Genomic DNA, 23,751 nt, shown 5'->3' with positions numbered 1-23,751 from the left:
TGGTAAGATCTACCTACTTTACTAGCAAGTGATTGCCTTGGGGATTTTTTTTTATCTATTCTGTGTACATTTATAAGATGTAAAGCACTTTCAGCAAAACACAGGTTGATTTGATTAAGTCAACACCATACTGTAAGTCACTAAAAAAATCCTGATTCAATAAAGGAGGTAGTACCCCTAGAGCTGTACTACTCAGTTCTGAGCTAGTGCAGCACTCTAGTATTGCATGCAGTGTTCCACAGCATTCTATTTAAATAGCAACTCAGTTTAGACATGAAGACAAAGACAATCATATCTTATTAAATATGTATGGTTTCAGGCCAGCTCGTAGTAGCCTACTTTAAAACAAAGCATAAATTAGCAGTTTGAAGCTTTGGTGAAGATAACCATTGGAGCTTCAATGCTTTGGGCTAATCTGGACACTGGCACACAGCTCAAAATACACTGTGGTTCACAATCTCCTTTCTAAAAAATTCCTCTCATAACTCCTGCCTAGCTATAATCCATAAATCTACAATGCTTGAAGAGACTGACATAAAATAGGTACTGCCAAAACTATATTTAGCCCATTAAACATGAATAGTTGCCCTAGTTATTCTTTCAGTTAAAACCTATGAAGCTCGCTAAAATACCTTTTCTTCCTGTCAGAGACTTCATTAATCAATTACTATGATTTAATTGTAGAGAGAAAAAACAAAAATGTACTGTAATAGCTTCCTGTGTATATGCACATCTTGCAGAGATCTAATTAAAAAGCACAAAGACTAGCATCTGGCTTTAAAATACAGACACATGCTTATGCACACTGCACAAATGCATTACCTGTACAATATCTGTGTGCATGCACATGGACACTGCAAGGTAGAATCTCAAAGCTCAGCTCAGGGGCCTATTAAGCTTGTATAATGCTTCCTGCAACCACATTTTCCAATGGCTTTCTGCCTCCCTGTGGTCAGTGACTGATGAAGGATCATCTGTAATGCCCATCAGAAACTACACTGTGGTCACAGCAGACCTTTTAGAGAGGACTGCATGATATTATGGCCTGCAGGGGATACACATAGGAGCCAAAGAGGAGTGGGCACTGGGCTTTGCTGTGCAGCTCTGGAGGGAGTTCAGAGGGGGGCAGTCCCCAGCTGACCTTGGAACACAGCCTACGAAGAGGACAGGTAAGCAGCACCACATTGTCATGGGGGAATGAAAACACCATTACTCAGCATTGCACCAGGGCCAGAACCATCACTCTGCCTCGTGAGCAAGAGCACCAAGTCTCACTGTGATATACTTGAAAAAATAAAGAAAAACCTCCTCTCAGCAGGGAAGAGTAGTTAAGGAAAGGAAACATAATTATATATTGTGTTATGGCTAAGCTCTACTTGCTACTTTTTAAGTTTATGCTTTAATAAAGGCAGGTCCAGTTTCAGTTTGGTCTCCTCAAGCACTGGTCTTGCCATGCACTGGCCATGGTCTCTCTCGAGTGCTGAACAGGCTTTTTCACTATCCACAAGTGGCACTTGTGACACAGACAATACAACACGATGAAAATGAGCAATACTAAGACTAACTCAAAATGAAGAATTCCCATCAGGAATTTATTCAGAGCTTCCTCTTCTTGATTAATATTGTGGTAGCATTGCTGTTACCAACTACCAACCCAGATATCCAAAGGTCTAATTCTCTCTATGGAGCACATATTAAAGAAAATTGAAAATTGCCCTATTCTTCAGGAGAAAACTGGCCTCTGAAGAACTTAACAGAACAAGAATGACTTAAAACAGAAAACAGTGAGGCAAAGAACAACGTTAGTAGAATTACACATTACTAATTGTGTGGTTAATGAAAAAACAAAGTGCTTTTCAGAGTTAAAAAAATCTAGGAAACAACCCTCAAGTATTTTTACCCTTCAGTTTAGAATTGTCTAATCTTTCCAAGCATCAATATCACTATTTATATGGACTCTCACAGCTAACCACATTGAGAGTGATAAATGTTAAGAACCAAGAAGCTAAATACTCCAGTAATCCTAATAAACTGATAAACCTTATTACTTCCTCACATGTTAATCATAGTCTATTTTTAACCCTCCCATTTTCTACACAAAATATAATGTTCCAGATACTGAGGATGCACTAGCTTAAAGTTACATTAAAACTTACATGACAACTGTAAAAGTGATATCAAAATGTTTTTTTGGGAAAGTGAAAATTGGTACATGTTTTAAAAAAATCAGTGAGACTTGCAACTACGTAAGATCTCTAATACCTCTTAAGAAAACCTAGTCCATACCATCTCTTTCCTTCTAAGCAATACACAACCACCAGAGTGAGCCTCCACGGAGCTGTCCCAGACCATCTGTTTTACTTCAAGTAAATCCATTTGATCTCAGAAACCGATGAACACAAGGCCTTCTTAGCCCTGTGGCGTTACCTTGCCCTGATGGTCGTGTTTCATTTCCCAGCCCCTCGGCAGCTCCAGCTGTTTGTTGGCAAACATGTTGAGGAAGCCCACCAGATCCCGGTTGTGCTGGTAGCGCTCGAAGTGGTGGGTGTCCCGCCGGACTTTGGTGATCATGTGCTTCAGACACGTGTTGTTTGTAAACATGCGGTAGGCACTCTGAAAAACACACAACAGCAAAGGTTTTTCAAAGAGAAAACTGCTCTGGCCACAAAAGTCAACCCTGTTCATTGTAAGTGAGCCTGCAGAAGAAAAGTTACTCATTCCATTGCTTCTCCTTACACCAAAAATTCCATTACACAAAGAAACAATGGGGAGGAACCTATGCAAAAAGAAGCACTGAAGAACAGCCAAAAAAGGAAAATATATATATTAAGATGGTTTTTTGTTCAGTGTGACCTCTAATACACTTTGATATAAACCAGGCAATCTGGGAGAAACCAACAGTGCCATTAAGCAGCAAGGTCATTCCCAGAATTGTGTCTCACCCTATGCAAAGCACAGCAAGAAAGCTATTGCTTCCATAAACAAATAATTTTGTATCATAAGAAAGGTGAAGAATCAAGTAGAAAATAAAAATTGCTATCATGCAGAGCTATGATGGCCCTGATAGCCCAATAATTTCAGGGGATAATGATGACTGAATATAGCCTCTTATGTACTACCAATATCTTATCAAACACTGAGCAGTATATTTGTACACAAAACAACTGCATTTATAAATACGTATTTATGAAAGCCTTTGAGCTGTAGCCACCGTACTCACAGGGTTAGAATGCAGCACTGTAAAGAACTCTGGGCTGATAAGGAATTTCACAGGGGGAGACTGGAGCAATAAAGTAAGTCTGGATCTGGAGGTAGAGTGAGGCAGCACATTCTCTCTTCGAAAATCTAAGAGCAAAGTAAATGACAAAGACTTCCAGCAGTTATTACCAAAGCACCCCTGCAAACACCTATATTGATGTGAATCACGCAACCAAGGAAAGCATTAAGTACACAATTATTTCAGATTTACTGAGCATTGTCCACATACGTGTACCCAAATTTCTTCTAATGTAATACTGAAGTTTCTGAGAATATTACAATTTTAGTTTAGTAACATTTACTTGTAGGTTTTGGTAAACAACCATAAAAAAAATATCACAGTTCATTATTTGGGTTACAAAGTTTGTGCCTGTATATAAGATGCAAGAAAGTCCCCATGGCACATCTGCACTGCTGTACTGTAGCTGTATGCAGGTAAGCTATTTTTTAAATGCTTACTAATGGATATAAAAGTCATTATACACTTATAAATATTTTATTCCTTCTTAAAAAACAAACAATAAATCTGCCATTACTACAGCCCCAGTCTTGATACAGTATTGAAGCAGCTTATGTAAGTAAGAAGTAGGTTGCCAAGGAAGTACCTTTCAAGTTTCAACTTCCAATAAACATTTGTATTTTCTCCTAGCAACTACAGAAGTGCCCTGATTTTCTCCAGTACCAGGAAGGAAGTGAAAATATATTGAGTGGTGCTTGCTACAATGTCAACACTGTTACCCCCAATTCTCTCTGAAGACATTTAGAAGACATTTTAATGTAAATGAAAAACTGCAAGTTCAGATTTGGTCTTCAGCGGTATTACACTAAAATGTGTGCTGCCATCTACATTTCAGTTTCATTCTTTTTTACACATTGCAGCATGTGCACACTTCTCCATCAAATGAACATTAATCATGTAGACCACAGCTATCACAGATTTAAAAGATTGTAACACACAAGCAGAGCAAGGAGAAATGTAGTGAATGAGACTCATAAACTGAAGGAAAAGTAAGAAGAAATAACAAAAGAAGAGGAAAACAGCAAAGGTCAAATTCTAAGTTAAGGGAATGCAGAAAATAAAATAAACATATTAGAGGAAACCAGGAAGTGTGAGGGAAATTGGTAAAATAAATAAACAAGAGGGTTTTAGAAACACTACTTAAACAATAGACCTCAAGCTGTCCCACATGGAACACATCATGAACGGGGTGAAGGCAGAGTGGCACAAAGGCTCCTGAAGCTGTGCCTGAATACTTGGGCTGGGAGTGTCTTCCAGACACTCACTGAAGTTTTATGTGATCTCTGTACTGGTACAAAACTTGGGTGTACACCAGGCAACTCTCACACCCTGGAAGATGCTGTGACGTGCAGCAGATAAGTCCTCTGTCACAGTCTGGGCAATCTGGAAACCAGAGTGGGTCAACAGGTGGGTTTTTACTGCAGTTTGAGGCTTATGAATTTGGTTTATGAAAAGTTTATTCAGCTGAATTTGCTGGTTAGGATTTGGCCTGAATTTGCTTAACACCGATTTATGTACAGCACAAACCATCTGGCTGCACATGCACAAACATAGAAAAGGAAATGGCTACAACAGAAGTGAAGTCTACAAGTAATAAATTAGAGCACTTGGGTAAATCTCAAGTTCTACAATGACTTGAAACTCAAAAAAGGGTGACACTGCTTGCATATCACATTAAATTAGGAGAGACTTTTAAAAGAGTACATCAAGAGCACCTAGAGACAAAGCCAAAGCACATGACACCACACAGCTGTGCAAGGGACCGGATGGATAAAAAACTTTATAAATGTGTTAGTAAATTTTTAGTAGGAAGATGACCAAGGAGAGAACTGTTTAGTGAAAAGAAAAAAGTAATGATTTTTACAACCCAAAACAAAAGGTCTTTCTTCCTATCTTCATTCCAAAGGTTAACACTGGACAGACTACCAAAAGAATGAAAAAATGGAGGTGAGAAAGAGCAGGTTAAAGATCGGGGTGCAAATGAAAGGTTTTCAAAGCCTTCAGGTCAGGTGACATGCACTCTAACAGTTAGGAAATAAGGTAAAGCAATCACTGAGACATTGCTGGCTCTTTCAGAGGTCTGAAGGAGTTCTCAGAAGGAATGGGATAATGCTGTAATAGTCCACCAAGATGTTTTATTAAGATCTCTCTGGCTCTGGTCCTACTTATTATTTCTACTAATGACTGGGTAGGGAAGACAAAACTTGTTCCAATTAGGGGGTTCTGCAGTACTCGGACAGCAGAATGGACAAGATTCAAAACCACAAGGGCACATTAAAAAGATCTGTGTGCATGTAGGTGCAATCAACTCACAAAGACCAGATGAAAACAGACATTTGTGCCAAAGTTCTGCACACAAAGATGGGGACCTGATTTTAGCAGATCAAAGACTGAACACTGGTTAGTGTCAAACTATTAAAAAGAAAAAGAAAAACAAACAAATAAAAAAAATCCCAAACTAAAACAAACAAATCAAAACCTTCTGCAGTAATGTACAAGGAGTGCTTTATTTAAGACACTTCCACAACCTCTTCAGTACAGCAGAGTCATAGCTTTATTTGATTTTCTGAAATATTCCTTAGAAGCTGAAGACCAACTCAAGACAATCCTGAGTAGGCCAAAAATCTAATTTGAGACCTAAAACCAAAAGTCACAAGGGAAGACTAGGAAGTAATGGATTCAAGGCTATGTTATAAGAAGAATAATGAGTAGACTATCTAAAAAAATTAAAGAATGTCCCTCAAGTGGAGAATGTAAGAACTCATGAGACAGCATTTGGCAAGTATGGCCTAGGAACATCTCACCCAATCTATCTACAGAGATGTAGTCAATGACTGCCTGAAGCCCTTTCTAGCTCTACATTCTACTATTTCAAACTGCATTAGCAGAGTCAAAATATTTGTAAGCCAGACCACACAATTTTATGGGTTTTTTTCACTGCAAGTGCCCTGCTCTCTAAACCAGTCTGGTACTGACAGAAAAGTGCTCTGAATCTCAGAATCTTCTCTTCAGCATATTGAGCAGGCTGAGTCATAACCTTCAAAACTAGACAGCATTGAAAACAAATGGCTTCATTTTCACACAGACTTTCAGAGGAAGAAGTTAGGGTTTGCCTTATTGTCCTCTCACTAAATCATCTATGAGATAAGTGGTCCATTCTTTGGAGAAGGGATAAAAAATTATTTTTTTTTAACCTGAATTAGAATGGTGAAATTCAGCTTCCTCTGCAGCTCCATCCACGGCATTTGTGTGCTCTTCAGGCCTGTCATTTGTCATTGTTCTTCGGATGCTCTGGTACCTAGGGTTGGAAAACTGGACTTTACATATAGTATATGGTAACTATGACCCGATACTAGCTCCAAGGGAGCCTGCCCATATTTTTTACCATATAGGTTAATATATATTGACCTCTGATTTCTGCATTAATAGCCTTTTGCATTTCTGACAACCATCATCACATGTATTATTTTTGGTCACATAGCTTAAGATCACAGATGGAACACAAAAGTCCTGGAAAATCAATGCAAACTAAAAGCAACAGCCACATAAAAAGAACCACCTAAGGCCAGCAGTGGGAGCAGCTGTGGCCTTGTCTCCATGCTCAGTCTTGCAATGGTGAATGCAGTTTTGCAAGCACACAGAATTCACCAGCACCAAGGGTGGTTCTTACCGGCGATTCAGCTGCTCCATCTGCTGTATGGAATTGGACCTCTGCAGGATCTGTGGGGCTGGGGGAGCTGTGGGTCGCTGCCATGTTGTTGTCCTGTTCACGTGGTCCACGTAAAAAATCCGTCCGTGGCTGTCAATTCGAGCCTCCCAGTCTAAGGAGCAATAAAACACTGTAAACTATGGAGGGCTTGGGGTTTATTCATGGATTTGTTTGTGTTCTATCACTTTTGTAACTCCATCTATTGCTTCAAGTCTCTATAATAATAAGAAGAAACAATTTTGTAAAATGTAGAATTGGTATAATAGGGTGGCAAATTTACTCAAAGATCTGCACACAGGATTAATCTGATTATAACAGAACCAGCAGGGAGCACAACCATATCATCATGCTGGCTTTGCACACACTGTTATATCTCTGTTCTGCTATCACACTTCTTCCAGTTACTTGCTCCAGTTACAGTGCAAACACAGTCCCATACCATACTGGGAAATAGAGATCTGTTCATTTTACACTAAATATCTTACTTCCTGACTCCTTTAAAGTAACAGAGCTTTGCCACAGACTTCAGTGGGTCTGAACTTACTTTTATTTTTTTGCATATTTGGTTTAAAGCAATGTTTGCCTATCAGTTGTGTAGCTTTTTTTTTTCTGGGGGGGAGGGGTGTCCTTTCTTTGAATACCTAATACTTAATAGATTTTCACTTCTCAAAGTTTAAGCACATGAATAACTTCAATAATTGAGAGCAATGTATTTTTCATAGAAATTACAATTCATTTGTTCATTAAGGCTCATCTAACCGTTACTTAGTGTCCAGGCTTATTTTAATATAAAATCCTCACTCCTCAAAAAATGCAAGGAAAGCATAGACACCTGTAAGTTAATCTGCAGATATGAAAGATGTTGCATATTCCTTTGTAAATCATTACCACACAAGCAGTATTCAGAGATTTCAGAGTGCTTGACAGCTCACGGTGCCTCACAAGCACCATCACCTCATCTCCCTGCCCCTGTGCAGTGCACACTGGAAAGGCAGCACTGTGTCTGCAAGAGTGACACTCAGCAAGTCTGTGTACACCAGGTGTAATTATCACAACAACACCACCAGACCCAACTACCACCACTCCTCACTTGCAAGCTCCTCACTTCTCAGCTGTTCATTCTCAGTTCTAACATTCAAAAAGGAAATGCAATGAACTCTCAGTGAGACATAGGCAATTTATCCTCCAACTAAAGTATGGAGAAGCTCACTTGGTGGCAGAGCCTCATCCACTCTCTGGTACCGGCTAACGTCCTGACGCACTGAAGGCAGGGACCTCAAGGGCTGATGGCCATTGGCAGGAGAACCTGCAATCAAAACACACATAAATTACTTTTTTCAGTCAATGTGGGGAAGCCCTAGAGTTGCCTCTAAACTGAGCAAGCTGTTACAGTTTCTGCAGGACTATGATATTTCAGGATATATCTAACAGTCAACTGCTCTTGGGGTCAAAATAAATTATGCTGACAGTTCTAGGCAAGTGATTCCTCTGGGATGTCCTGGTCCTGGAAACATCACCTCTGGGATGTGCTGCATCCATCTGTGAGCAGCCAAAGCCAGAGCATGGAAACAACCTGTGCCTGAGCCATATCCCAGGACAAAGCTCCACCTGGCCCCAGAAACCTTAAGAGTGGGAGGTGGAACTGTCCACTGTCCTTCCTTGCTGCAGGCCAAACTGATCTGCAAAACACAATGCAACCTGACACCTATTAAAGAGTATCCCAAATGTCTAGAAAATGCTGTAAAATATTGACAGTATTTGAAATAAACACCAAAATTATTATTTCCAGTCAACAAATAGTTTATGAAGAGAGGAAATTACTGCTTATATATAGCTCTTGGTATGTTGTGAAAAAGATGCATTTGGAAACCCACTTGATTGGATATACTTCAACCCCTGAAGAAACTGAACAGATAATCAATCCATTATTAAAGCTGCTTGGAAACAATTCATCAGGGACACATTTCTACTTTCAGTGATTTCAGTGACACAGAAAATTCTCAACTGTTAAAATAATTTTAAAATCAATAAGAGCTTTACAGTGTTAAATTGGGTAACACATTTTTCTCCACCCAAGGTTCCAGTGTGCTAAGATCCATTTGTACAGAGAAAGAACTGGGAAAAGAAAAATAAAGAGCCTGAAGTTGACAAAATATGCTTATTTTTCCTTTCCCCTTTCTTTTGATTACCCTTATGTTTTAATGCTAATATAAAACATCTAAAAGAAAAGAGTATAATGATATATATATATATAGAGAGAGAGAGTATTATATAGAATATAAATTCTATTTTGCATTTCATACTTTTGGGGGAGTTTCATCCCTCATTGCCATTTCATCTGTCATTAGTGATCAGGGTAGTATTGTGGAACTCTTTCCTCCTCTTCATCCTCTTCACTACTCTCTCAAGAATTAAAATACATCCAATTTTAAAGTAAACACATTTTAGATATTCCAGGTTTGGATTTTTCATTAAATCAAAAACCCCCAAGAGTCTCTTGAAGAAAGAAATAAATTCAAAGGAACAAAAGAAACCTTGAAAGATAATGAAATTGAGAAATTAATGATCTTCATTTTTCAGGTGCAGTAAGGTCACTCCAGAAAGTGCCTCCTGCAGTTGTTACCTCCAGTAGCTCCTTCAAGCTGTGCTGTGGCACCCTCACAAGCCGCCTGTGCTCCCTCAACTTCTTCATCCTGAGACTGGCTCTGGGCAGCTGCTGCCTGCAGGCTTCTTCTTCTTTGCCAGATTTCTTCTGCTTCCTCTTGGTCTTGCAGCTCACCTGCCTCAGCCTCCTGCGCCTCCTCCTGAGGTAACTGTACCGCGGGCAGAGAACCAGCAGCGCCGGCAGAGTCCTGCGCTTCGGCACCCGGCTCCGCCGCAGCTGCCTCGGGGGCACAGGCTCCCTCCTCCTCCTCCTCCTGGGGAGAGAAGGCTGGGGTCTCGGGGAACCGGGCGCTCTCGCAGGAGGAGCAGCGCATCTCCACGGAGGAGCGCCGCACGGTCGCGCTCTCGTTGCAGGAGCTGTCGGCCCCCTCGGCGTCGCTCTCCCCCTCGGGCCGGGTGCTGGCCTCGCTGACGCTCTCGGTGCGAGCGGGGTCGCTCTGCTCCGTCTCTGACGACAGCTGGGAAGGCTCCGAGCCTTGGTCGATGGACTCCGTTTCGCTGACGCCCCTTCTGCTCCCACCCGCAGCTTCAGCAGCTCCCGAGTCCGCGCTGCCGGGAGGCTGCTCTGCCTCCGGAGGGGCAGAGGACTCGCTGCCGGCCTGCTCTGCCGGGGCTTCAGCCTGAGAGCCCTGCAGGCACTCGGCTCCTTCCTCTGGAGGTGGAAGCTCTGGGAGAGAATCTTGCTGGTCATCAGCTGATGCCGAAACCCTTTCACTCTCTGCAGGTCCTGGCATTACCTGATCTGATGAGGAACTTACTTCATTTCTTTCAACGTTCCTGGTAGCACCATTAAGCATTACTAAACCGCCGTCATCTTCCAAAGAGGATGGAAAACCCAGGTCTTGATGCAGCTCGTGCTCCTCTTCATCTGAGTCAATGTGAAGCATAGCATTAAGTCTTGTGTCAGTAGGGAAGCTACTCCTCAGTTTTGGGGAGGCTCCTCGTGGACGGTCACCACAGGCAGATGTCCCTGGCCTGGGATGGTTATTGTGTTCTATTGCATCGAGATAGTCATTTAGTGAGTCCTGGCGACCTCTGGGAGGGGATGATCTTGAAGCACCAGAGGTCAGTTCATCCTGGTCTGTCTCCAGAGTCCTACTAGTCCTTAAAGACTGTCTCAGGATTGTGTCTCCAGAAGATTCCTCAAAGACTGGGCCATTGGAACACACTGTGGATGTATCGTGATGTCCTGCTGGCATGTCCTCATCATCAGAGGGGCTCCCCAAGTCTCCATTTACAGAGTTTGTTCCTAGCAAAGTCCCAACTGTTTCTGGTGAAGCATCTGCAGAGGCAGAAAGCATATTCATATTCAAATGAAGGTGAAACACAGAGCAGAAAGAACACATAGTTCTTTCTACTTAAATTATATTAAAATACACATCCTTGAAAGATGCTTGCTTACTTCAATCAGAAAACTAAGGGAAGAAACTTCAATCAAAATAACAGAGGCATCTAAAGTGTTGAAAAAGCAGTTAGAGAATTTTCCCTGTATAAGTCTATATACTGTTTTGTAAGATATAGAAAAATTAAGAGGTGTGCAGTATGACTTTAAAGGATTCCCATATTGCTTTCAAAAGACAGAGCACTGCCAAGCATAAAATGAGAATCATAAGCAGATTCATTTAGAATCTATCCAAGAAAATCAAAAACAATATGCTAAGTGTTGGTGGTTCTGGAACGGCCATCTCCAAGGCAGTACCTGCCATATCTAATTTTTGAATCCCAATAGTAGGGGGACCATATACAAACCAGAAAGTATATTATGTCCTCAATAACAGAAAAGCCTACACACAGAAATACAGAGAACTCTCTCCATACAACTATCTGGAGATCCAGGTAATTGACTAATTCTCACCTTCATGAACAGAAGATGTGATTTCCACTTTGAATTGGAGATACCCACTAACATGATCAGCTGGGAGCCTTCTGCCAAGATTATAGCTGAGAACCTGGTCTCTGCAAAATCAAAAATATTGAGTTTTAAAAAATGTTGCTGGCTTCACGTTTTCAGTATTTAGTTCCTCATACGGTCTTAAAATTGGCCATATACTCCCATTTGCATAGAAAAGCACAAACAGCAATAATGGTGTAAAATACCTTTCATTAACAGATAAAGCAGCCTAAAAAACTATGTTGGATTACATCCCTAAATATCTTAAGTTCTAAAGAAATCAATCTGCAAAGGTCCCCCTCTCTTAACCTCCTCCTTTCCCCGACATTGTTTTATAATTAACAAAACCTTTCTGCCCCCTTGTGGTTTTTACTATGTACAAAATTCACAAATAGTTACTTCATATTTTTTCACATTCAACAAAGCACTTCTACATTCTGATTTAGTAAAACTATTAATGCTTGAATTTATCTTTACATATGTTCTTAAGTTACTGAATTCAGTGGGGTTTAGACTAGATTAGACTTATATCAACTTCAGACTTTGGATCAGATCCCAGGATGTAATTTTTATTTAGGCACAGCCAGAATTCACAGCCTGAGATCCCCTCAGCATAGCTGGGATAACTGAAAGAAGAAGAAGGAGCTACTAAAGACCTCCACAGGAAATTATTGTTATTTATGCAAATAACTTTATACTGGTATAAACACTTCTCCTTTGCTGGGAGCACTCATACTGCAAAATAAAACAAATGCAGTTATTACTGAAGTAAGCTGCAGCAGTTTGCATAAACTTTTAGTGGGAAAAAAAGCCCTGAGTGGACAGGCAGCCTCCCAGTTTATCGAAAAGTGGTTGGTTCTGCATTTCATCTTTTCATTCCTTAAGAGTCATCCTTGACACCACCAAAATGATGGTGTTATACTTGCTTGACCAAAAAAAAAAAAAAAAAAAGATGCAAGAGCATTAGAAGTTATAATTGAATATTTGGTACATTTCTATTTCACATCTACATTAACCACTACTTTACTTTGCAAAACCTTTGGTGAAATATTGTCTGTCTTTACACAAAAACTGAAAATGGACAGGTATACTACAGAGGAAGAGGCAAAAGATTTAATTTAACAGAAGTATGGCAAACCAACCAAATACCCACATTCTTAATACGTATTTCTTATACTGCTTCTCCTTTTCCAAAAAGATTCAATATATCAAATATACAGAACTGAAATTCAGAGAAGAAAACAGAATAATGATCTGAAAAACCAGAGATAAGAACTAAGGAACACAGCAAAGTGGTAATTTTCACAAATCACAGCACCAGGAATCCCAGAGCAGAAAAACATTTTGGTGTTTAGCAAGGAAATAAAAACCTGCACTAGGTTTTGAAACCAGCCTGGATCACGGTGTTATTGCAGCATGTATAGGAGTGTGCAAATTTATTAGAAAAAGCTGCTTGTTCAACCACAGTTTGTTGAAACTCAGTGTGAGGCAATTCTTAGAAAAGTTATATTGTGTATATACCTGCACTGTTCTTGAATACCACTACAAAACAAATTGACAGGTTTTTTAAAAAAATGTTTTAAATAAATTCTGTGTCAAAAGGTATTATCAAAATTTTTAGTTACTCTTACAATTTTATTCCTCCTTTACTTACCAGTGTGTACAACACTTTGAAAACGTAAAGCTGAAAACAGCTTTCAAATTGAATTTGATTTTCTCCCCTCATGCAACTTGTTACTTTGAGGGGAATATCTGTGGGAAAGGAGGCCAGTTGGTATAAGTGTGATGACACTGCCATGCCCTTAAGCTTTAAAGAAGAAAATATGCATTTAATTTCATCCAGATACCTCATGGGCCTAATCCTGTGGCTTTTTAAAGTCAATGGAGACACTAACTTTAGCAAACTTTGAGGCAGGGCCTTTAAAAAAGACATGTACAACAGGTGAATTTTGAGTCCCATCAGTGAGCTATTCATAACAACAGGCAATTTTAATTTTGTAGTACTAGAAGTACTCTGAAAAATAAGGAGTCACAGCCTTGCAGTTCTGGCCAATTCACTGAAGGGATATTACATCTCTGATTAGTGAACTGACAATGAAAAAGACTTCAGCTGTACAAGAAGTCAGTTAATTAGACCTGCTTGTTCCAAAAGATTTGCACACAACCATGTAGTATTGTGAAAATGTCTTGCTTCTTAACTAGCTGCCAGAGAATAACGTTTCTTGTGAATAGCATTTTTTATGTAAAGAAATTAAGCTGAAAGAAAAAGACACACATCAACACAAACATGGGTACATGTATTCAGGACAGGGCTAGAAACATTGCCATTTTCCAGTCAGGCAATAAAGTAATTAAAATTATAATATATTTCTTAGTACAGATGTAGTAAAAATTTGCTTATCTGTACCAATAAGTCAGAAAGGCTGCTCTTTGCTCTCAGTATCCTAGATACTGAGTCCTCCTGCTGAAAACAAGTTAGCATTAAGAATGCATTCATTTACCCAATTGCATGTCTCTCCAAAAGTCTCTGAACAGGTATGGTTAACTTCCCAAGGAAGCGCTTGATGATCGGACGACTCTTGGCAAATTTGTCTTTAACCTCAATTTCCAGGACATCTGTTAGAAGTGCAACAAAAGAATATTTCTGGAAGGAAAGAACATATTTGACACCATATCAATACACCTTTATTCAGAAAGAATGTACTTAATTACTACTAATGTGCAGCGAACTCCAAAAACTAATGACTGACGACAGCAGTTTCCACATGGCAAAATAATGTCAACATCATTTATTAAAGAATTTTTGCATATGTAACCAGCTTTTTACTGCTCCCCATTCCCTTTCACAGTTCCTTGAAAAGAACTGCTCAGTAAGAAACTACATTGGATAAAAGCACTTTCAGGGTCTATGTCTGAAAGTAGAACACCATGTATCCTACTGCTTGCTTCTATTTGCATAGGGGAAAGCAAAAAGAGAAGGAACCCTGGCTGCACTCTGTCAGGTCCATGCAGGAGGAAGTAACTGTCTCACTCCAGGCTGTGCTCAGAAGAATTTCCCTCCCAACACCATGCTTGGTATTCATGTTTTGTATGCATAACAGGAAGTCAAAAGGGCAATAGGTATACAGCACATTCAGGAGCAGCATTACTAGAGAAGGAGAATTTTCTGTTGGAGTTTTGCCCCACCATTGACAAATCTTCCCAGCAATCTCCAAGAGAACTTTTTCCTGCACACTTGGGGCCTTTAAACAATACAATACTAATTTAAAGAAGATTTTTTGATGTCTGGTAAAATCATTTTTCCACCTTTCCCTACATGGGAACATTAGCACACTTACTCTTTTCAGCTTCCATTTTCATGCATTTTGTGAGTACTTTGTCTCTTAGATCTGTACTGCTCTGTCAAGTCTGCCCAAAGATGGCGAAAAGATTCAAAAGTGGTACAGGGCAAATGTTAAGCAAACATGTTGGCAGACACACACACAAACATACCATGTAATGGTAAATTCCCTTTAGAAAACAAGCTTAGGAAGTCAAAATTTGTATTTGTCATCTAGATTTTAAGATATTCCAAATAAGCAATCAAAGTATGGAATAACCTACTCAAAAAACAAGGTCCTCTGGTTATTCTTTTACTATCTGCCACCTTTAAGACCTCTGAGCAAACCACCTGTGCACAATGCCTAATATACATGTGGTTGGTTAGGTAGCCAAAGATATATTGAACAATGAACAACAGGAGAAACAGCTCTTCGGTTCAGCTGTAGGCATCAGATAAAGATCTTCAAAAAAACAAATTAAACTGGGTGAGGAATAAAATCCCTTCCCCATGCTGAGCAACTGTCACAACTGGGTTCCTCTGATAAACAGAACATAAAAATGTGTCGCTCTCAGTTTGCTATAATATTGGAAATTACTTTGCAGAAATTATTAGGTGTATGACAGGATCAATCCTGCATCACTAGGACAGAATATGTAATGGCATCATAACTGCTGTTGTCAGAGCGTTGCTAAAGGGAATCCAGCAGCTAAAGCAAGCTAATACAATGTGTGCATGAGTGAACATGATCTCTTTTCTAATAAGCTTCAGAGCCAAGGAGAAGTGGAAGAGGAAGAAAGGGGGAAATAAAAAGAGTAAATTTTCTTTCTAGCTACTGGGTAGATGGACAGACAGACAGACAGAAAGCTGAAGAATCAGTGCAGAGATCTGAACTATGTTTTTTTTAAAGACTTTAGTACTATTCACATCTATGGTCTTTACCACAACCAAGCACCCCAGGGCAGTTCTGTTTTTACTGCTTGTTTGCTTTATGATTTGTGGAAACATTTCCCAAATCCTACTCAATTTTCATCTTCCCAAAGAATACACTAACATTCACCACAGTACAGGCTTGCCAGTCCTGAAAGGGCTATGGATTTGTGTCAGCAGTTTCACTTTGCCACATAAACATTTATCTTCAAAAGCACAGACATGGCTCTCCTGCATTCAGTGACAGCTGCGGGACTGATTTCCTTCCATGGGATGTGCACAGTTTACCCAATACAAACACGTCTGGCAAACTGGTTTCTGCCAGACTACCTGTTTGCCCCCTTGCTGAGTGGTGCTCTAACACCTTCCTGGGTTTTCCTTCCTGCAAGGTGTAGCTTCCAGGGGCTACATCAAAGAGCATCCCCTTAGCCTGACAAAACTGAAAATTTGTCACGTGCTACACACCACGAAAACACCATTTCCAAATGAACAATTGTTGCAATCACTAAGCATAAATGTTCATGTAGTGTAACTTCTCTTAAAGAGTCTTCTCACAACATATAATCCAACTTTAATTAACTTATCTTTGCAGTTTGAAGAAATCTATAGGGTGGCTAAGTGAGTTCAGCTTTTTTTAGCAGAGAAGGGAAGGAACTGCTAGCAGCTTAAATACTCAGCTTTAATATGCAGACAATAACTGTTTCTATCCACCAACAGGGTTCCTAAAATTGCTAAAATTTGTGTGTCACTTTAAATAACCAGCTACAAAACAAGCTCATGGCTTTCAGAGAGTAAGGCCTAATGCATGAAGAAAAATGCAAGCCTGGTACGCTGCATCAGCTGGCAGACAGCTCCCAAAAGGGATACATTACCTCTCTGTGCCAAACAGGATTAGTTGTGTTACTGATGATAGTCGACCTTCTTTCCTGGCCATGGTGAGCAAACGTAGGAAATGTACTTTTCTTGCCTGGCTGAATGGACATCTTTAGATAAGGATCAGGGTTGAAGAACATGCCTTTTTTAAGTCCAGCTGCTCTAATATCTATAAAGTAAAACAAGAAGGAAGGAAAAAGGAACTGAGTAAATTAAAGCCAGTTCACAAAGTAGTGTATTCCTAAAATATTACCCAGGAAATCAATTCACCATAGATTACTAAATAAAGCAACTTAAAAGTACTCACACATTAACTGGATCCAGTGTACAGCAGGAAATCAAGTGTTTTCCCAAAAGAATATAAGGAAGAAAGGTATCAACATCCTCATTTACATTTGAGCCTTCACTTACTTGTAAAACCAAAAGCATAAACTTGTAGCTCACCTACAAATACTTTTCTCAGTAAGGTATCTAAGGTATTTCCACTCAAAGAAAAAAAAAAAAAGAAACCCCAACAGAAACAGCCAAAAATTAATCAAATAGTACTTGTTTTTTTTCCTGAGTAAGGAGGGGAGACAAAAAACTGTATGGGAGGTAATGCAGTGAAAGACACTTTCCAGAAGTTCAGTCTTTGATAAATGTAACTTACCAAGTCTGCTCTAGACTATGATGCAATTTCCTCCCAACAGAGCAGATAATCCACCTCATGTAAAAGGAGGCAAAGTTTTATAAAAGGCTTCTATTTTTCCTAGGGAAGCCTCAGTACTGCAGCCCTCACAACTTACAATAATAAATAATAATCTCCTCAGGAGCAGATTTTCATGACTAAGGACTTCAATGACAGTGCAAGCTTCAGCAACAAGAAAAATAAAGAGGAACTTTTTAATATAATATTATATTTTAAACTTAACTGTAAAATATTTCTCTGTAGGTTTGCTGAAGCACAAGACTTGTCTTTTTCCATTAAATACACCAGTATGCTGCATGCAGCAATGCAACCAGCACATACAGTTCAGACATGCAGCAGAATTTACTGCTCTAAAATTAAATGTCATGCTTGTGGATTTGGTAAAAAAAAAAAGAATCCTACCCAATATTTAGAATTAAGCCACACAGCAGAAACATGATGAAATAGAGTAATGTGTAAGTGAACAACCCAAAAACATTACAAGACACGTGTTATAAGCCTATCAGTCAACACATCTTTCAAAATTATTACATGGGACTCCTCAGGCAGAATCACAACTGTCTATTAAACAAAACAGGTTTTTCAGAATTCACAAAGCAATTACTTGTATAGTCCATTGTGTGAGTCTGTACAACCTATCAGCTCTATCTCAGGTAGCTGCTGAAAGGCCACTTCAAAAACAGTGGATTTTTTCTGCTTCACCTCTACAATCTCTACATGTTTTTATTGTCAGCTCTCCAAGATTTAGAAGCAAATTTCATCTGCCTTTGCTCAAGCTGAATATGCTTCCATCTCACACAAGATTTCCCTGGAATAAAGTGCTAATCAAAACAAGTGAAGCTGGTAGACTGCACCCCTACAGCGATTTCACTGTAGTGACAGCTTAGCTCTGTTACAAGTGAATTTTTTTCCCTTTCTAAACCACCATTCAGCTATTGCTTTTTTCGAAGCAATGGAGCCAGACTGCATTTTAGTTAGAAGTTATGCTTTCCACTCCTCAATCTCAGAGGAACTGCCCCTTGTGCAAACTGGAAGTTTCCCTAAATTTCTCATGCTGGGATATATCAAATCCATTTCTTTCACTCCTGGAGATCCACGATTCTGGCTGGTTTTCAACAAACAGAAGTTCTAAAGAAACAACATCTTTCAAGCCACTAGAGTGTGCTCCTACAGAGGCTAATGAAGAAAAGCATTCCAACTTTGATGTTATTTAGAACAGCAACTTACTTTTTTTTGACAATAATTTGTAAAACACAGAGAAGTATTGGTTTTTACCTGATAGGGTAAAGCTGACCAACTTCCTAGAGTGCTGAGCTCCAGAAGCACCTTCATCCGTGCCTTCTACTCCCATCTGAAGAAGAAGAAAAAAAAAAAGAAATTACCACAGAAGTTTTCATCTGCTTTGTACATGCCTGAGGATGATAACTCAATTTTAAGGTACTATGCTAGGGAATGATCTAACCAAATACTGCCTTGTTACCACAGACAGCCTCAGCTACAGCATTAGTGTACAGCAAAATATCTATAATTTAATGTTACACAGTGCTAACAGACTAGTAGCCCAAATCTTCCAAACAGAACATGTATAGGGTAACACACATGCAGACAATATTAATCAGAGAAAACCTGTATCTTTTACAGCTTTCCCTTTCATAAAATAACAAACAAGAGCATGGATTTGTAATACACAAAGCACTGAGCTGTCCAGTGACAGCATATGTAACTTTTGTCACTTTCCACAAATAGATAATTTAGTGTGCAACAAAAAAAAGCAAAGAGATCAAAGAGAGACTAAAAAAGCTTTCAGCTCTATTAACAAAAGCTCCTTTTAAACAGAAAATCACATCAGACATCTAAATATAAATGTGGTCTAAAACCTTATGCTTCACAGATTTTTGAGGTTTGGTTTCTACTGAAATCCCTCATTAGGTAAAACACTACTTCAGAATAAAAGTTTCACATGTATTAATGTCTGTCTCTTTCAACTAGCAGAAGGATTTGTCTTTCAAGACAAAGGAGATGTGCAACCAGCCGAATAATCTATCGCAGAGACATCAATGGAGAGATATTTGAAGACAAATGATTCCCTGGGCAGGCACTGCACTCACTCCCAGGCAGGAGAGGTGACACAGAAAAAGTTTGAGCCAAACACAGAGCTGAGGATTAACACCAGTGATAGAACAGGGTCTGATCTATTGAAAGATGCAAATCAGCTGAATACAAATGGGCACACCTGTGAGCGTAGATGAAGAATGTGAGACAACCCTGAGCAGTGGTTTGGAGTCACCAGATGGATAAATCACTCTGGAGCTGCAGTAGCCGCAGGGAAGCTGCTTTGCATTCATTGAACACATAGTAATTCCTTTTTATTTTGCTTTAAGCTACTTAATAATATAATTTCAAATACTTCCCACAATGATCAGCAAACACATTGGAATTTCATTTGAATTAGCAAGAATTTGGATTTCTCCAGTCAAAGTGAGGAAGAAACAGCCATGATGTTGGGGCCTGCCATCCCCGTGGGTCTCAGCGGTCTTGTGAGGGGACACACCGTGCCAGCAAGCACTGCCACTCGCCAGCCAGTCCATTCCCTTCCCTCACTGCTGGTTTCACAGGCATTTCCCACCTCTCAGGGCAAGACAAGTCTGGCCACAGTGCTCAGAACTATCCCTTTTCCACCCAGCATGACTTTATTATGCCAGTGATTTTATACGGATGCATAAGTAGTGACAGGTGACAGCAAAATTATGAAGGCATCAAAAGCAATGGGCTAATTCCAGCTGGATCAGTGCTCCCTTGTCTACAGACAGACACCATGGAAGCGGTGAGGGGTGCATTCCACTGTGATACTAATGCTGTCCAGGCAATGCCACAGGAACACTGTGTATTCCAGTTTCCTCTTTTGGGCTTATTTCAGCACACACTGTTTTCTTTGTTAAAAATGTTACTCACCAACAAAAAGCCCTTCCCCATTTGTCATGGTTTGACACGGGAAGAGAATTTTTTTAGAAAGAAGAGGTTCATCCAGTCAGGGGTCAGGTTTAGATACTGACACTTGGGGTGACCAATTGAAGGTGGACACGCCTCTGAGAACACAGAGGGGTTAAAAGCGGAATTCCCAGGAGGACTCGTCCTTCTTTGGTTCCGGTCACCGCATGGTACGGACCTCCCCTGCCCAGCCCGGGCTGGGTGGGGGAGGGGAGCCATGCGGCCTGCAGAGGTAGGCCAGGAGGTAAAGGATCGGAACCGGCTGGGTCAGCTCCTGCGGATGGAAGGGTGGAGAAATCTGGGATGTCTCCGTTCCCCCCAGAGTCTCTCTCTCCCAAGAGAGAAAGAGACAGCGGTGGTTTTATCGGCAGTTCGCCGCAGGGAAGGAGAAGAGCGGGGGGGGCCGCAAGATGCCCAGCCGGGCTGTGGGAGCTGGAGCCTGGGCAGCAAGCCATCCTTGGGAGTTGGGACTTTTAACCCTTCCTGATAAATGAAGGCTTTATGAAATATTACTCCTCCTGAATTTGAAGAAAAGAGAGACAGCTTGAAACCTCAGATGTTCAGAGAAGAAGGTTGGGGGCAGATGATAGAGTGGCTTTTGGCTGGACTCTGCTTGTTTACCATAGACTGAACCACTCTTTCTTTCAAGAGGGACTGCATTTTAGGGGGATGCATTGGTGAGCCAAGAGACCTTCTGCAGCAACTACCAGTTTTGGAGTGGACAGAGAGAGAGCTGAGGAGGGTGTGAGGATGCCCTCCATCTTCAGGAAGAAGAGAAGGCGATCTCTGACTTTTGGACCCTCGGCCCCAGGGGAAAATGGGGGGGACTCTAGTCCCGAATTGTGATACTGGACTGTTGTTCCTGGTGGTCCTTGGCAAAGCATCCTTAAAGGGGCCCTATAAGCAGTCTCTGTCCATGCCCGGTGGTGAGAGCACTGTGACATGGAGAGGAGAGTGTCACACTGGCCCGGTGTGTCTGGGCAGTGCCATGTGTGACATTGGAAACACAAAAGGTGGCAGCTGTGTTTCCTGGGGGTCTATGGTGCAAGGGGGACTCCTCTCTTCCCCGATGGACTCAGTATTGATTATATTGAAGGGTGAAAACTTGATTAAGGATCCAAATGGGTCTCGCTGGGGTTTGGTGGAGTTGGGTGGAGGGAGGAGAAATGTTTTGGAAGGTTTTCATTTCGAATTTTGTGTGTTTTTATTCTTTCCTTTCTTTTCCTTTTATAGTAGTAGTAGTAGTAGTAGTGTAATAAAGCTTTTTCCTTTGTTATTAAGTTTGGCCTGCTTTGCTCTGTTCTTGATCACATTTCACAGCATTTGATTGGTAAGTTGTATTTTCATGGGGCGCTGGCATTGTGCCAGCGTCAAACCATGACACCATTCTATACCTATTTTTCTGCTACAAGTTGGACTCCATTCAAATGACATAATTTTTATTGCTAAATTCACATTATAGAAAATAGAATTTGCCGACAATTCAGCTATAGTAACACAAATGGCGACAGTGTTCCCTATCACTTCCAGGACTTTTCTATACAACCACTTCCTGTTCCATTATGATCTAAACAGTTCTTCTGCCCCAAGTGAAAAAGTTAATCCCATCGCACACACACAAAGTTTTGCAGCACAAAGGCCATGTCATCTGGTGCAACACAGTAATTCTGAATGCTCCATCAGGATTTCTATCTCCCCTGAGCCTCCCCTTACCTAAAGTAACACAATAGAACATTAGCTGCTTATCCAAAAGTATGATAGACTGAAATACTTGGTGTGATATACCATCAGTATGAGAAATTCCAGTAAGCAAGGAATTTATTGCACTATAAAAAAGGGGAGTGAGCACACCATGACTCTCTTACCACTTTCTCAAACAGCATTTCTCTAAGACAGAACCAGTACCAAGAGAACCCAGTGACCTCTACTGCACAGTGCTTCAGCTCAACACCAAAACCATGGAAATGCAGTGAAGTTTTTATGTTTTACAATAGGTTTACTTACACATAACTAATTCAGTATGACATTTTTAGGAAGTATCATCTGAACTGTCATACAACATTCTCATCAGGAAAACTAACAGCTCACTATTTTTGGAAGTCTGCACTGTTAATGCAAACAAAAATGTTTATATAAAATTACTCCGTCTAGCAGGTGTGTGAATTATGTACAATACCCAGGACCCTGCATTACCTTTCAAAGGAAAGAAATTTAAACAGCAAAAGCTGGTATAAGCCTTCAAGAATTACTATGACTCTCAAAGACAGCTCTCCAGGTAACTACCAAGTCATTAAATGCATACTTAGATGACAGAAGTTCACATGTCCTTTTGTTCAATGAATCTCCAAACTACTGGTGGATAACAAGATAAGGTCAAGAAAATACAAAAGTTCAAGTGGTTTCTCCACTCAGTATAATCACTCTGCTCCTCAGTAATGATATAGTGCAACACACAGCCCATTATAAGGGTTATGTAGAGATGCAGTTTTTTCCTCTTGCTCAAAATCAAACTACCTTACTGCCTTTAGTTTATAAATTGATATTAAAGACAGTAGCTGTCAGGCCCATTAACTATGACACATTTTCTTCTGGAAAGTATCAAGTCTGTATGCATGTGTGAAACTCTTACTCATGGTGAGATCTGACAAAGATCTAAAAATCAAATGGTGCTACGACCTAGGTTTGTAATTCTAAGAAAAAACCTCCACACATTTGGTATATTAAGATACAAAGTCTGCATAGGACATTTAGAGTCAGATAACCATAGCATGCACTTGTATATAACACACAACACTGAGAAAGCACAAGGTCAGAATAAATGCTACGCAGTCTGAATAATTTCTACTTTACTGCATCCTCAACACTGCAGTTGTAAGGACGTCACCCTGACAGTTGTGATCTTAAATATTTGGCAGCTAACATCAACAAATCAAATGCACTGTGAAACTTGCTGAAGCTTAGCTGAAGAACTAACCTGATAAATAAATTACTGGCAGCAAAAGCTCCATGGTACAAGTTTGGAAGCCTTTTCTGCCACTGCTTTAACAACTATTCCAATGCTACATAAACAAGTAAAAAGCCTCCAAACAAGTCTCATAACACAAATGCAGTAAGACAATACTTCTCAATAATCAGAGAATTACTAAATTTCAATGGTATATGAACACTCAAAGAATTCAGTCATTTTTGCAAGAACAGAGTTTTGTCCAGTTTAATTTATACTAACAGTTGTTATCTCTGCAACAGTTTCATAGTGAATATTAGGAAATATTTAAGAAATAGGAAGAAACTGAGACCCTGGACATGGTTTCAACTATATAATCAGTGTGAAAGATTTCTAGTACTGTGTTTAATTACAGAAAACTGTAAGTAGCAAAAAACTGAATGCAAGCAAAGTCAAATTCTTAGCATA

At 40.0% G+C, this 23,751-nt stretch overlaps 1 protein-coding gene across 4 annotated transcripts in view; it reads right to left on the bottom strand.

Moving 5' to 3' along the window:
• Positions 1–23,751, bottom strand: part of HECW2 (HECT, C2 and WW domain containing E3 ubiquitin protein ligase 2) — a 165,541-nt gene that overhangs the window by 41,964 nt on the left and 99,826 nt on the right. For all 4 annotated transcript variants that reach the window (XM_072932420.1, XM_002193323.6, XM_072932421.1 and 1 more), the window contains 10 exons: positions 18,627–18,702; positions 16,663–16,832; positions 14,043–14,185; positions 11,506–11,606; positions 9,610–10,932; positions 8,197–8,292; positions 6,948–7,098; positions 6,472–6,575; positions 3,221–3,345; positions 2,428–2,613 (listed from right to left, as the gene is read on the bottom strand). In XM_072932420.1, coding sequence (XP_072788521.1) covers positions 2,428–2,613; positions 3,221–3,345; positions 6,472–6,575; positions 6,948–7,098; positions 8,197–8,292; positions 9,610–10,932; positions 11,506–11,606; positions 14,043–14,185; positions 16,663–16,832; positions 18,627–18,702 — 2,475 coding nt within the window. The remainder of the gene's footprint in view (positions 1–2,427; positions 2,614–3,220; positions 3,346–6,471; positions 6,576–6,947; positions 7,099–8,196; positions 8,293–9,609; positions 10,933–11,505; positions 11,607–14,042; positions 14,186–16,662; positions 16,833–18,626; positions 18,703–23,751) is intronic.

This window comes from Taeniopygia guttata, chromosome 7 (genome assembly GCF_048771995.1).
Source record: "Taeniopygia guttata chromosome 7, bTaeGut7.mat, whole genome shotgun sequence".
NCBI lineage: Eukaryota > Metazoa > Chordata > Aves > Passeriformes > Estrildidae > Taeniopygia > Taeniopygia guttata.
This window is presented reverse-complemented; position numbering and strand designations above follow the sequence as displayed.